A 15,313-nucleotide genomic window follows, 5' to 3' on the forward strand; every position below is an offset into this window, starting at 1 on the left:
TTAATGGTTTGGTTACCAACATTCTTATGTTCCACAGAAGAAAGAATGTCATACAGGTTTGGAACGACATGTAGTATGTGTAGCTGAAGTTAAAGCCAGTGGCTGTAGCTGAAGTGAAAGCCAGCAGGTAAGATTAAAACATTTTATACCTAGTGGCTAAATGAATGTGTCATTTGATTTTATTTACATCTCTACCTTCTTCCATTAGTTCTGTGGAACTTGAAAGATGACATGTCGGTAACCAAATAGTTTCAGTTCTCATTGACTTCCATTTAATTAACAAAAAAATACAGGTAATTCCCAAGGTAATGGGAAGCTTAATGGTTTGGTTACCAACATTCTTATGTTCCACAGAAGAAAGAATGTCATACAGGTTTGGAACGACATGAATGACAGCATTTTTATTTTGGGGTAAACTAGTCTTTTTGTTTAGTTTTATTTTGCTGGATATCTAAGCAGCAGCAATATGAGATGTTAATCATAAGATGTTAAAATGTTTATCAAACTGCAAATGCAATATACCAAACAGTATGCTTTTTTTTGGCCAAATCATGTCCTTACTCCAGACAATTCAGCTTTCCATCATATTTTATTCTTCATCTGATGAGTGTACCCAGTTTTAATTAGTAAAGTTATAGTTCACCTAAAAATGAAACTTCTGTCATTAATTACTTACCCTCAGGTCGTCCCAAACCCGTAAGACCTTCGTTCATCTTCGGAACTCAAATTGTTAAAAATGTTCCCAGACCCAGAAACGTCGTAAACACATCAGTAAGACAGTCCACGTGTCATCAGTGGTTCAACCGCAATTTTACAGAGCTACGAGAATACTTTTTGTGCACAAAGATAAAAAAAAATTACTTGATTCAACAATTCTTCTCCTCCAAATCAGGTATTCCGCCATTATGGAGAGTACCACCACACATGCGTGTGCGTTCCTCTGCACGTAAATAAGGCGCATAGCATGAGTGTTCTCCGTCAGCAGCACCACGTGCACAAATGGTTTATTTGCAGAGGTACTCTCGATAATGGTGGAGGACGTGATTTAGAGGGGAAGAATTGTTGAATAAAGTAATTATTTTTGTTTTCTTTGCACACAAAAAGTATTCGTAGCTTCGTACAATTGCGGTTGAACCACTGATGCCACAAGGACAGTTTTACCGATGTCCTTACTACGTTTCTGGGTCTGGGAACATTTCAATTGCATTGCTGTCTATGCAGGGTCAGAGAGCAAACATATCTTATTTATATCTTAACATATCATATTTCATTAGCTTTTATCAGACAAATGATCTAAAATCCCAACAAAAGCTGCACTAACCTACCTGTCATACCAGTCCCTGCACTCTCCATAGGGAAACTTTGTGAGGTATGCAGCAAAGTAGAAACAGGACTGCGCAGATTCACACCATGCACACTGACTGGAGTTAGACAAACATTCTCCACACGTCAACCTCCTGTTAGAGAGAGAAAAAGGATGGTACATAAAAATTAAAGTTGATATCTTTTTGAGGTCCTTCAGCTTCATCAAATAATACATACACCAAATAATTCATAGACAAGTTTATCACTTCAAACTCACTGGTTGCAAACTTTAGGACACCCTCCTGGTTCCCGGATAGACCCCTCCAATCTCCCACGGCGACTGCACAGATAATCTCCCTTCTTGCTGGAGTTGATCTGCCACTCACAGTAGGGGTCCTACAAACATTCAGACATGAGAGAAACTCCACTGCAGCCTTACAGAAAATGAAAGCTGGTAAACAGACTGCATGCTGCTCTGGATCAAAACACTCATGGCAGTCTTTCAGACATGTTGATGTGAATGCAGTACCTGAGTGCAAGCGGCACAGTCTCTATACTCCTCACACAGTGGGCAATGCTGAGGGTTGAGCAGTAGGTGGCGCTCTTCTCCCTGCGAGTCTATGCAGGGCTGATGATCGACGTCAGAGCGCAGAAAACACAGGTTCATAGTGGGACACCAGCCACACGACTGATCAGACAGACAGGCCGAACATGAGCGGTACTCTGAACACGAATTGGAGCGGAAGGGTTCGAGAAATAGGAAAGATATCTCCTAGAAAATGTTGAAAATTAAGAAAAGAATTTAAAAGAGCAATGAAGAGCATTATAGGGCTGGAACTAAAGATAACATCAATAATAAAAATAATTGGTCATGTTGTATAATTTTTATATTTTGTATGATTCATTATATAATTTTTATAATACTGTATCAAGTGTTGGGAAAAGTTACTTTTAGAAGCAATGCATTACACTATTGCGTTACTCCATAAAAGAGGTAACTAATTGCGTTACTTTTTATTGAAAGTAATGCATTATGTTACTTTTGCATTACTTTTTGTCACCTGGGCTGGGCTTGCTTATTTATTTTTAAAAGGGTCATATGATGCGATTTCATGTTTTCACTTGTCTTTGGAGTGTTACAAGATGTTTGTGCATAGATAAGATCTGTAAAGTTGCAACAATTAAAGTCTCAAACCCAAAGAGATATTCTTTATAAAAGTTAAGACTCTGCCACGCCTTCCTAAAACGGCTCATTTAAACACGCCCCCACGTGTCTACGTCTCGGTGTGGGAAGATTTGCATAACACCGCCCAAATGTATACGCAAAGAAAGAAGGTGGAACTTTTATTCTCGCTGTAGTATTATTGTTGCCGCCGCCATGTCATGGAGACGCTGTGTGTTTCGTTGTGAAAGCAAAAGTACTTTGTTTGGCCTTCCAAATGGGTACACAACTAAAAATCAGTGGTTAAGTTATATTTACAACACTGTTCCAGAACAGTACAACGCAAATATTCGAGTGTTAGCAGCGCATTTTACGGAGGACTGTTGGTCCTGGGAGAGAGTAGCCTACAATGTGAACACTATAAATGGCTTTGAACACTATAAAGTGGGGCAATTCCAACGTCGCAAGGACAGTCTGGTGTTTCTGACTCACAGCCTGTAAGTACGTTTCGATATTTAAAGAATTTGCTACTGACTATTCAAATGCGAGTTTTGAGCAGTGTAGAGTAGTGCTTGTTTGGCGTTTCTACAAACACAAATGCAGACATGGTGTTATGTTTACGTGGCGCGGCACAATGCGTAAAAAGGCCGAATGAGTCATTATAATCAGTAATTATGTCCTCACTGAATGCAACAAATGCCTCGTTTATAGTGGGTTTTATAAGTAAGGGGCGTAACATTTCCGTCTCACGCTTAAGGTATTCGGCCAATCACAATGCACTGGCCAATCAGAGCACAACTCGTTTCTCAGAATGATGAGCTTTGTAAAAATCGACGCGTTTCAGAAAGGCGGTGCATAGAGGAGCAACAATAATGTTCAGTATGTGGAAAATAATATGTTTTTTGAACCGCGTAAACACATTGCATTACACCAAATACCCAAAATAATGTTCTTTTTAGCAACGTCATATGACCCCTTTAATAACAAAAATACTTGTTACTTATTTGAAAAAGTTAATTTTCTTGTTAATTTAAAAGTAATGAGTTACTTTACTAGTTACTTGAAAAAGTAATTTGATTTCGTAACTCACGTTACTTGTAATGCGTTACCCCCAACACTGATTGTATCTTTTGATTTAACCATCAAATTTGTGTTATAAATTTATCATAATTTGACATTTAAATCCTATATGCAACATAAAATTGTTATAATAAAAACAACAACTTAAATGGGATTTAATACAACAAAAGGTGCTTTCGCACCACGTAGTTCTAGGAACTAGCCAGCAGGGTCATTGATGATCATGTCTAATGAAGAAATGCGCAATATGAGTCTCCTTTTAAGTTGCTTTGTTCGGTAATAAACACTTACGCTGCCTCCAGGTAAAGCTGTGCGGTTCCAGGTAAGAGCCATCTCACTGGTCTGTCCTGATGCGGAGTTATTCAGGTAGCCCTCCGCCTGGATCAGGTACCAGTTTCCTCGTGTAAGATTCTGGAACAGACGGGAACCATCCGGCCGGGATAGCATACGGATCTCCTTCTCCTCCTGAGCGGACCACTTTCCCAGCACATCCGTCTGCACGGAAGAAAGGTTTAGAAGAGACTTAGAAAGCTACATGTCTCAAGAGACTTTATGCCATGCCTTTCTTGTCTAAAAGAGGAAACGCGATTTTGTGATTTCCCATACCAGTTGAAGAGAGTTGGGTCCAGCAGCCATCTGAGCAGTAAAGTGGAGCTTTTGTAATCGAGCCCACATGGCAACAGTTTCCTGAGGGGCACCCCATAAGGGATGAATGAAACCCCGAAACTGCAGGGTCACATCCATCTCTGTGGATGGATTGAGGATGATGGAAGTACTGCGCAGGATAGATACCTATGAAGAAGTGTGCATAAGTGTAAGAGAGAAGGAGAGCAGAGGCAGGGTGGGGGGCTCAGAGGAAGAGTTTACAGTAACAAATTGGATGTAGAAAATAAAGAATGAAAACTTATTATTCCCAGTGTTATTACAGTTGACTAAAACTAAAACCAAAAATAAACTTAACTTGAAATTAAAAAATAATTTCAGCTAGCTAACTTGATCTAGTAAAATAACTAAAACTGAAACACATGAATAAAAACTATATAACACACATTAAAAAAGCAAAAACAAATAAATTGAAAAAACAAAAACAACACTAAAACTTAATGAAACTTCAAACTAATATGAAAATATGATACTAAAAAACACTGATTATTATAAGTGAAATCACAAGAAGAGGGCAAACAGAAACAACTGTTATTTAAGGAGTGAAATTATATGCCTAGAGCAGCTGTATAGAAGAAAGGAAGTGTAGAAGGTCATGAGAGCTGAAGGACTGAACTTGTCGTACCTTGTCAGGCTGTGACTGATTACGTGGATGCTGGAAGGTAAGCAGGTGCAGTCCCGGGACATAGTTCTCGGTGCGACAGAAGGGGAGGGAGGTGAGGAAACGCGTGCGCTCCCCCCACCAGCCGTACGCCCCAGAGATCTGGTCCACGCGGCATGCACTTTGCTCTGCCAGGGGTCAAAGTGTACAATATTTACTCATGATATGCCAGGGATTATAAGGATTATATGCCACACACTCAGGTCACTTGACTTTCAAGTAAATTGTGTAAATTAGCTTGTAAACCAGTGAAGAGCACATAGCAGTGATATTAACCACAGCATGACTGCTAAAAGTCATCTACAAACAGTACTCAGTAACATATTATTTCACCGACAGTAAAAGTATCTAGAAATAAAGATTTACTGAGCAGTGTGTGGTTGTTTTAACAGTCATGTTATGGTCTGCTCTCTCCTCTCTCTTTACCTGAAACAGGCAAGCAGGACTCATTCTGCACACACCAGCCGAATTCCCCAGAAACTTGTGGCAGAGAGTTTGGCACCCCACTGAACACCAGACACGACTGGCAGTCCGACAAAAAACGAGCCAGGCCCAGACATCCGGTGCTGCCACACTGTATAAAAACACACACATAAATCAGATGATGGAGTGAGAAACACAAGTGAAAATGACTGTTAGCATCAGAGAGGCATGAGTGGTCAAAAGTCAGCAAAATGCAAGTGAAGGAGCCTGGGGAAGTATTACCGGGTTGTTGGGCTGGTACTCCCGGCAGCGACCCTCACACCAACTGCACTCTGGATTCTTGAGGCATAAGCTTTCATCTGGAGCTTCAGCACATACTGTGTCCTGTTAGACAAAAACACACATATATACACACCTTGATATACATAACCGATCAAAAGTTTGAGATCAGTATGATTTTTTTTTTAATTAATCAAAGTGATATTCAAGACATTTATAATGTTACAAAAGATTTCTGTTTCAAGTAAATGCTGTTCTTTTATCATAGAATCGCTTTACACTAAAATAGTAAAATATTAATATATAAGAAATGCCAAATCAGCATATTATAATGCTTTCTAGAGGATCATGTGACACTGAAGACTGTAATGGCTGCTTTGCCATCACAGGAATAAATCAGATTTTAAATATATTTTTATTTATTTTAATGAGTTATTTTAAATTGCAATAATATTTCACAATATTAATGTTTGTATTTTTGATCAAATAAATACAGCATTGGTGAGCATAAGCATACTTTCAAAAGTACAAATACTTACAGAAAAAGAAACAGAAAAAGTATCATCTAAATGTATTACCCTGTCTCCTGGGTCACTGCTTACAAACAGCGGTACTTTATATGCCACAAGGTCACCACGGGCAACCCCACTGTAACCGCCAGCAACTAGCAGCACACGGCCTTCCATGACAGCTGCGACATGCGAATATCGGCCCCTCACCGACGCACCTCCTATAAGAGCACAGAGGAAATTTCAGGGAACAAATAATATGCACAAATAATTGAAAAAAACTCAGTGCCTCACATCTACTACTGAGGGCTACTGTAACTTTATACATTAACATAGAATATGTAAGTCTTGTGGCTATACTTTTGAAGCACTGTATATTTTAACGTTTATGGACTGGCTTCATTTACTTCCATTGTAATTGCCTCAATTCAACCCTGATTTTTTTTTTTTTAAGAAAGGCAGGTTGAAAAATTTTTTTTTTTGTGGTAATCAATTGCTGATTGAGCTTAACTTGAAACATCCCTTTATGTAGATCCTGAGGTAACGATGTAAATAACAGATTGAAAATAATTAAAGCACGGAAACAATAAAATGCTGTACAGTTAAAGAGTTAGAAGAAGCCCCCAGTGAAATGCACGATATTCTAGTGGGATAAACTGAAGCATCATTATAAAATAATACCAACTTTGAGGAAAATGTCTTGCCAACCAAAAATAACAATGCTAAAATTCCTGACAGGCACTATGAGGGGTACCAAACCTATGTCAGCTTTCTGTGGTTAAGTTATAACATTTAAAAAAACAAACATTTATATCCGAGGGCAGTTTTACTTCTCATCAATCCATTTGTTTAAAAGCTGCAGGCAAGTAAATCTGCATCAGACACAAGGGAATTTACACAACAAATGACCTCTCAAGAGTAGGTCATAACAAGCCCCCAGTCAGGCTGAAGCATCTTGAACATGAGTTCTTACAGGCTCTCCTGTTATTCGTGCAACAAATCCTCAGGGAAGCATGGGTCATCAATTGCATACATCATCATCTCCTCTCTAAACATATCAAACAGACTCACTCCGTCTCTGACCATTAAATATACACTTACGCTGACTGAGGCTCTCCCCAACAGACACCCACTGATGGCAACCAAGATGATAGAAAAAGATGTTCTCATCGTAGCACTTCTCTTCCATGTAGTGGATATGAACATTCCCTCCTAAGAGGAAAAACAGATCTCCATTAATTAATATCGGTATAATAGTCTTCACATTCCATTCACTCAGTCAAACCGCAGACACAATGAGGTTGGCTGTAGCTCTACTACTATGTCAAAGTGATTGCTACTTACCGTACACCACCATGTAGTTGCCGATGACGGTGGCAGAGTGGAATGCTCTCTCCCTCGGGCCACTGGCAGGAAAACGTGAACGGAAGGAAGTCCAAAACCGTTTCTCAACATGGAAAGCATCAGTTGAGTTCACACGCACACTGAACCTGTTTGAGACAGGAGTAGAAGGACCAATGAACACTGTCCCAAGCAGCAGATTACTATCTTATATTTATTAACGTGATTTTTCCTTATAAACTACACTACAGGAACACATTTACAACTTAAACTTTTGCATCGGTTTTAGGACCTTTCAATATGATTTTAAACAGCATTTCCAGCTGTCAGTCAAGTCAAATTTATCTGTTTAGAGCTTTTCACAATACAGCTTTACAGAAAATCACAATGTTAATTTTTATAATATCTTCCTGCCTGACAGTCATATTTAGCAGATTACAGCTGGGTAATAATTCAGTTGACATTTTGCAATGATACAAACAATCGAGCAGTTGAAATATGCTATATAGTGCATACACAGAGCTCTACATGTGTATACTGTATGTATGCAGATAAAAGTATGTGGACATACACATTGTATCAAACTTTATATAAATCGCTGGGATATAACGGTTTAGATTTTACAGTGATATAAGCAAACACATAAATTCAGCTTATACTACACACACAAGAGTACAATACCTAGCTGTGGTAGGTCTGTGCCCCCCATATACCAGCAGTGTTTTGGAAGGGGCATGGTAGACCATGCTGTGTCCTGCAGTAGCAGGTGGTTTTCTGCCTGTAGGCTGAACTGCTTCCCACACTCTATCCCTCAACCGGAACCGGTACAGTGATGAGGAAAACATGTCCTCCTCTGTCCTTCCTGTAAAGACAGGTCGATCAATTATTTTTAAAGAAAAGTAAAAAATATATAAAAAGACAAGCAAGGAAACAACACAACCAGATAGGTTAGACATTTTAGGGGACAGAGGGCAGGAAAGGAAAGAACAGATGATGATGCTGATGTGTTTTTTAACAAAATGACAACAATGCTTATGTTGCTCTTTTTATATTCTCCACTAAAGAATGAGAATACAATTTACTCACCCCCAAAAACATACAGATAGTTGTCTACTATTGCTGCTGCGTGATTTGCCAGCCTTGGTGCCCCTGAAGCGTTTGATTGGCCTAGCTGCTGCCATTCATCTTGCTGTGCACGGTACACCCAGACATCACTAGCCAATGAGTGGTTGGCAAGCTCACCGCCATAGATGACCATGTTGCCTTGCCATTCTACTGCTGTGTGGGAATGTCGAGGAGCCTGATACAAAGATATTATTAATTAGAGGATGATTAAAATGAAAACAGATCATTAGAAATACGGAAGACAAAAATAAGAGAAGAAACTTACTGGACTATATAAATATGATCTCTGTTCCCAATTATTGGTCGAAAAATTGTAAACAACAAGGTCCTCCAGTGCTCTGTTCAGATCAAACCCTGTAAATAAAGACCAAGGGTTGAAATAAATCCCTCCACAAGCGTACTTCAAAGCGGAGTAGTAGTAGTTATTCATTTTTTTTTGCCATGTCGGCAAATCTTCATGGCAAAAACTGATTTTGAATAATACAAGAGTTACATAAACACAACATAAAAAACAAGCAAACACAAAAATTCAGCAGTTACAATTATACCAGATTTTGTAAATTTACATATGATAACAAATCTAAAAACTTTTCTGGTAAAATCTCTCTAAACAAGTCTAAAATTGAGAGTGTAGAAATGTATTTTAAGGCTGTCAAAGTTAACACCCACAAAATAGATTTTAATTCAACAATGTTTTTTTTTACATTTACAAAATTTCTATTACTATTCCATTATGTTTTTGCTTTTGTAAAGTGGAAAAACTATATATTGTTTACACATAAAATGCTGTATAAAAAAAAAACTACAAAATGTTGTTAATATTTTACAGATAATAATCTAGAAATTTGACTGACTGATAATATAAAATACAATTATTTAATTTTGTAAACAACTATTAAATTGTGTTATTCTTAAAACATATTAAGCTTAATAATTTTACAACACAAGTATAAATGTTTTTTCCTACATAAAAACATGTAAAATATCTGCCCACATTCCAAATCATGATAAATGATTAACAATTAGTCAGTGATGGGAAAGGTTAGCTAAAAAACCTCCATCTTACCTCCAAACATGTACATGGCTCCAGTGGAAGCCAGGTAAACCCCAGCAGAGGCGGTGCGAGGGGCTGCTTTAACGTCACCTAGGCTCACCTCCCACCACTGCCCTGCCCCACTGTTGTCACGGAGACCCAGCTGACAGTTCTGTCCCACAAAGCCAGGGCTGCAGATACAATGCTCACCCCTCTGTTATCGAGAGAGGGAGACAATACGTGACATTAAAACAACAAAACTACATTCTGTACTCACTTTATGCATAATGAGGAGCTTAATTTTTGCCTACCTTATCACAGCGACCGTGGTCATGTTGAGTGCAGACCTGGGAGCAGAGAGGGGTACTGCAGTCCATTCCTCCCCACCCCTGATGACACTGACAGCGGGCAGTAGCTACGTCACAGCGCCCATGACCACCGCAGTCGCCAGGGCAAACTGAAAACGTGTACGTGGCATTGAAGCCCAGCAAGTTGTAGTTTGCGTCGCTGAAGAGATGCAGCAGCATCTTGTAAAGAACACAACAGAAGATGAACAAATTATGATGACTGTGGGTAAATAAAGACAGACTGTGAACAAGACGTCTACCACTTGAGCGCTGGCATAGTTTCTTATGACTCACAGTGTTCTAACACGGACACATGCTGAGAGAAAAGGAAAAACCTAAAATGGAGCTTCCTTTGTTCACAATCTCGTCGAATCAAGAGCATTATAGAAAGGGAAGCATTTTGATTCTCTGAAAAGTAAGGCTCACAGGCTCAGTTGAATAAAAGGTATAAACTGATCCTTTTGGTCTTACCTTACCAGACTTGGCCTCAATTGGTTGTGGTAGGGTGGTGCCACTTAAACTTGCCAGTAGGGGGCTCTGGTAGGAATCACCATCATAGACAAACAGATAGTCATAGGTACACTCCGTCTCCATAAACGTGAAGTTAAGCACAATGCGATGGTTTCTGCTGGGAGCTGAAGGAGGACAGAAGAGTTCCCATTACAACCAGAAAAAAAAAAACATAAGTGCTTGTCTTATCACTTTCAAGAGGTAGACATTTGTAATAAATATACAAATTGAGAGAAGGGTCATGGTCACTCAGTTACTCAAATTGGTAGTTGTAATTATTACTAATCAAGCCATCACTACCAACAAAGTCCCAATGAAACGGAAGTAGCAACAGATATTTTCTTCTGTGTTCTGAAATTCATCCAAGTGAAATGGATAATCAAATAAGGAACATAATGAAAGGGGTGCAGACTTGGTTCTATCCATCAGTGGTTGTTTTGATGGAGTCAGATCTTAATGTAAACTTAAGGTCGCTGTAAGAAAGGGATGGGATTTAAGTAAACTAAATGATTGGAAAATTTCACCAGAAGATCCAGTTATAAAGTTAAAAAAATCCAGTTAAAAATTCAATTAAATGTAAAAATGAAGCATGCATGGATTCACAATAAGATGAATAACATGCATTTACAAAAAAAAAAAAAAAAAAACAATTTCATTTAATGCCGACTTTGAATTACAAGCAAAACAGTCATTATTTTAAATCCTACTATATGCTAATAACGCTTCTTTGATTCATCACCCCTTTGTTTTTATAGTTTTTGACACCAACCCTTGATAAGCCACTCGCAGTTCCCATTCACAGAGTAGTTTCCTGGTCCATCTGTGACATATCCTGGGATACCCCGCAGAACCTGTCTTTGGCCCTTACAATCTCCTGCCCAGGTAGCAGGTATCAGAACCAGCAAGACAGGCAGTAGGACAGTGAAGATGTGAGAAGTCATCTTCTCCTCCACCCACAAAGGGCAAAGTGAGAAAAAGATGGAGAAACTACTGGAGGGTGGTTGGGTTTGCTCACAGTATGGAGACCTGTAGAGAGAGAGAAAAAAACAACTGAAGTTATCTACAAATAACACATCTCAAGCAAAGCACAGGCCTATACATTCACCCTTTAATATGGCAAAAAAGTGCCAAAAAAAGAACATTGTCTACAGAGCTGGGTAGTAACTGATTACATGTAATCTGGATTACGTAATCAGATTCCAAAAATTAAGTATTGTAATTAGAGTAAATTCAATTTTAAAATACTCGTAATCAGAGTACAGTTACTTTATGGATTACATATTATTCACACAATAGCAATAAATTATTCATCATTCATTGATTCTCCCTAATTTCTCTTTTTCATCTTTTAAATTTTCCTTTCTAAAATAGCCTATCGATTATATACATATACATGCGTTCCAGGCAACCTGTGTTTTTCCAAACTTCTACCCGTGAAAGTGTACTGGAACAGCAGTCAAACCCGTGACTTCCCACCCATGAACTTGTACTAGATCGATGTACTCCCAGTTCCGCGCTCTGACGTCACATAGCCCGCGAAACAACAATGGCAACCCCTACGGATGCGGTGTTTATGCAAGTGGTACACGGTGAGAAATAGACTTTAGGACAATATAAAGTTGCAATCACATTAATAATAATATAATAATAAATAATACACACACGATTATGTATTACAATGTTATGTGTCTGAAACGATAAGTATGTCGTGAAAGTATATCGCCACATGGTACGGTCCGCCGTGCTGGTTTGTTTACATCTAGGTACCACAATTCCTTGCGCTCAGGCGGTTTGGCGTGACTTGCCTGGAATGCTACAAAGTCGTGAGTCGTAGTTTGAAGTCGTGACTTACGGGCTCAAAAACCTGCCTGGAACGCAGCATGAGTACACCCCTCACATTTTTGTAAATATTTTGTTATATCTTTTCATGTGACAACACTGAAGAAATGACACTTTGCTACAATATAAAGTAGTGAGTGTTCAGCTTGTAAAAAAAAAAGAATTGAAAAAAAGAATTGTTGCTCTACATAAAGATGGCGTAGGCTATAAGAAGATTGCCAAGACCCTGAAACTGAGCTGCAGCACGGTGGCCAAGACCATACAGTGATTTAACAGGACAGGTTCCACTCAGAACAGGCCTCACCATGGTCGACCAAAGAAGTTGAGTGCACGTGCTCAGCATCATATCCAGAGGTTGTGTTTGGGAAATGAGTGCTGCCAGCATTGCTGCAGAGGTTGAAGGGGTGGGGGGGTCAGCCTGTCAGTTCTCAGACCATACGCCGCACACTGCATCAAATTGGTCTGCATGGCTGTCGTCCCAGAAGGAAGCCTCTTCTAAAGATGATGCACAAGAAAGCCCGCAAACAGTTTGCTGAAGACAAGCAGACTAAGGACATGGATTACTGGAACCATGTCCTGTGGTCTGATGAGACCAAGATAAATTTATTTGGTTCAGATTGTGTCAAGCGTGTTTGGCGGCAACCAGGTGAGGAGTACAAAGACAAGTGTGTCTTGCCTACAGTCAAGCATGGTAGTGGGAGTGTCATGGTCTGGGGCTGCATGAGTGCTGTCGGCACTGGGATGCTACAGTTCATTGAGGGAACCATGAATGCCAACATGTATTGTGACATACTGAAGCAGAGACTGGGCTGCAGGGCAGTATTCCAACATGATAACGACCCCAAACACACCTCCAAGACGACCACTGCCTTGCTAAAGAAGTTGAGGGTAGGGGTCGACCGATGTGTTTTTCAGGGCCGATGCCGATACCGATTATTACAGACAAAGTAGACCGATAACCGATATATTGAACCAATATATATGTCTGGTGTAAAAATGAAAATGAATGTCAAAATTAAGAATAACAAGGGCTCTGACAAAAACGGCCTTCCCTAGTGTTGGTTGCACTTCTTACTCTTGTCTTCCCCCATGCATCCATCTTCAATAAGGGTAATATATAAAGAGAGAGTTAAAAGTGGGGCCACTGCATGCTTCATGATTAAGCCTATGAATACTAAATACTACAGCTAAACAGCTTGGGGAAATGTAAGTATTTGGCTTCAATAATTTACATGTTAGAAATTTATGTGTAATAGCATAACCTCTCATAATTCTTCATTAATCATTTTCGGTTGACTAAATCATAACCTACAAGAGGTGACTATTCAATTCATCATCTAATGCACATCAGTTGATTAATTTAAAAAGCACAATGTATATAATAAGTGTAAATAATTTAATTGTCTTCATAGCTCCATTGTAGAAGTTGGGAAGAAGACCGCAACTATTTTAATGAAACTATAACACTAATAGCCTGTTATAGGCTCACTTGGTTCAATAGCCTATTGAAATGTCCCAATTTCCGTCATCCTAATCTTGGCCTATGTGACAGTATCGTAGTCTTGGCCTATGTGACAGTAATTTCCATTAGTTTTCATTTACAGAGCAGTGCAAATGAAGGCATAAAACATTAATTTATCTTTTAATCAAATGAGAGTTAAACTCTATTTTTTGGCAAACAAATGTGTTTACTATTAAAATTAAAACATGTAAGAAATAGCGTATTGTGTGATTGTTCTTTTAAACAAAAGTTGTAATAATTGTAGTAGTATTAGTAAATAAATCGAACTTTTATTTTGACGGGTTGCCATGAGGACCTCTTAAGTTTCTGTAGCCTATTTATGATATGACGATCGTTTTACTCAAACGAAACAGTCAAATGCTCATGAAGTAACTCTCAGAGCAGTTCTGGGGATGACGTTCATATATTTATGTCCTCATTTAGTGACATGGCAGATGCGGAAAACACCGCGAGCGTCGCGCACTTCAGTGTGTGTGTGTGTGTGTGTGTGTCAAAACCGCGCGTCTGTGCCATTCACATATACAGAGACACGCCGAACATGCAGAATTCATATTTAAATAGTCTTTTTGCAGCATAATGTTTACAGATAGTCCATATCATGAGTCGATTTAAGTGTACTGACCTACTTTTCATTAATTCATCCAAACTTTTGACAAATTTCGTGACTCCGCGTTATACAGTAAATTCCATTTATATGACTGGATTCCGAAATTCCCCCTGCGTTTCCCCCATCTCGGAAACCATAAATAGATAATATTGAGGTTTTTACAACTTCAGTGTAGTGGATTGTAATTTATTGCAACTTGTGCAAGGTCTGCTGCTGCCTTTTAGAGATAACTGATGCGTGATGAAGCAGCACCAGTTAGCAAGCGCTTTCGGTGTTAGAGTGCCTTTAGTCTTCCACGTTGATTGGTCGGACTCCTGACTCTCAACAAATCAGATGCGCGGTGGGCGGAGACTGCTCTAGGCCACAGAGTGGTGAGTTCCGACAGGCTGCATCAGAGCCAAATAGCGCGTTTCAAAATTAAATAATTTTATCGGCACATCGGTGTTGAAAATGACTTATACCGATTATCATAAAAATGCTTAATATCGGTGCCAATAATCGGCCAGGCCGATAATCGGTCGACCCCTAGTTGAGGGTAAAGGTGATGGACTGGCCAAGCATGTCTCTAGACCTAAACCAGACCTAAACCCTATTGAGTATCTGTGGGGCATCCTCAAATGGAAGGTGGAGGAGCGCAAGGTCTCTAACATCCACCAGCTCAGTGATGTCGTTGTGGAAGAGGACTCCAGTGGCAACCTGTGAAGCTCTGGTGAACTCCATGCCCAAGAGGGTTAAGGCAGTGCTGGAAAATAATGGTGGCCACACAAAATATTGACACTTTGGGCCCAATTTGGACATTTTCACTTAGGGGTGTACTCACTTTTATGGCCAGCGGTTTTAGGGCTGCACAATTAATCAAATTTCTAATCGCGATTACGATTATGGATGCCATGATTACATAATCATT

At 39.3% G+C, this 15,313-nt stretch overlaps 1 protein-coding gene across 1 annotated transcript in view; it reads right to left on the minus strand.

Annotated features, from left to right (window-relative positions):
* Positions 1 to 15,313, minus strand: part of LOC306878495 (multiple epidermal growth factor-like domains protein 8) — a 42,870-nt gene that overhangs the window by 17,022 nt on the left and 10,535 nt on the right. The window contains exons 2-19 of the mRNA XM_079430910.1: positions 11,208 to 11,464; positions 10,400 to 10,563; positions 9,893 to 10,108; positions 9,615 to 9,795; positions 8,814 to 8,902; positions 8,510 to 8,723; positions 8,105 to 8,285; positions 7,427 to 7,572; positions 7,184 to 7,294; positions 6,152 to 6,303; positions 5,577 to 5,678; positions 5,298 to 5,445; positions 4,836 to 4,999; positions 4,154 to 4,339; positions 3,839 to 4,042; positions 1,835 to 2,077; positions 1,583 to 1,701; positions 1,326 to 1,457 (exon numbers count right to left, since the gene is read on the minus strand). Coding sequence (XP_079287036.1) covers positions 1,326 to 1,457; positions 1,583 to 1,701; positions 1,835 to 2,077; positions 3,839 to 4,042; positions 4,154 to 4,339; positions 4,836 to 4,999; positions 5,298 to 5,445; positions 5,577 to 5,678; positions 6,152 to 6,303; positions 7,184 to 7,294; positions 7,427 to 7,572; positions 8,105 to 8,285; positions 8,510 to 8,723; positions 8,814 to 8,902; positions 9,615 to 9,795; positions 9,893 to 10,108; positions 10,400 to 10,563; positions 11,208 to 11,379 — 2,924 coding nt within the window. The 5' untranslated portion in view covers positions 11,380 to 11,464. The remainder of the gene's footprint in view (positions 1 to 1,325; positions 1,458 to 1,582; positions 1,702 to 1,834; positions 2,078 to 3,838; positions 4,043 to 4,153; positions 4,340 to 4,835; positions 5,000 to 5,297; positions 5,446 to 5,576; positions 5,679 to 6,151; positions 6,304 to 7,183; positions 7,295 to 7,426; positions 7,573 to 8,104; positions 8,286 to 8,509; positions 8,724 to 8,813; positions 8,903 to 9,614; positions 9,796 to 9,892; positions 10,109 to 10,399; positions 10,564 to 11,207; positions 11,465 to 15,313) is intronic.

The sequence above is a fragment of the Barbus barbus genome (genome assembly GCF_936440315.1).
Source record: "Barbus barbus genome assembly, chromosome: 12".
In the NCBI taxonomy this organism is placed as follows: Eukaryota; Metazoa; Chordata; class Actinopteri; order Cypriniformes; family Cyprinidae; genus Barbus; species Barbus barbus.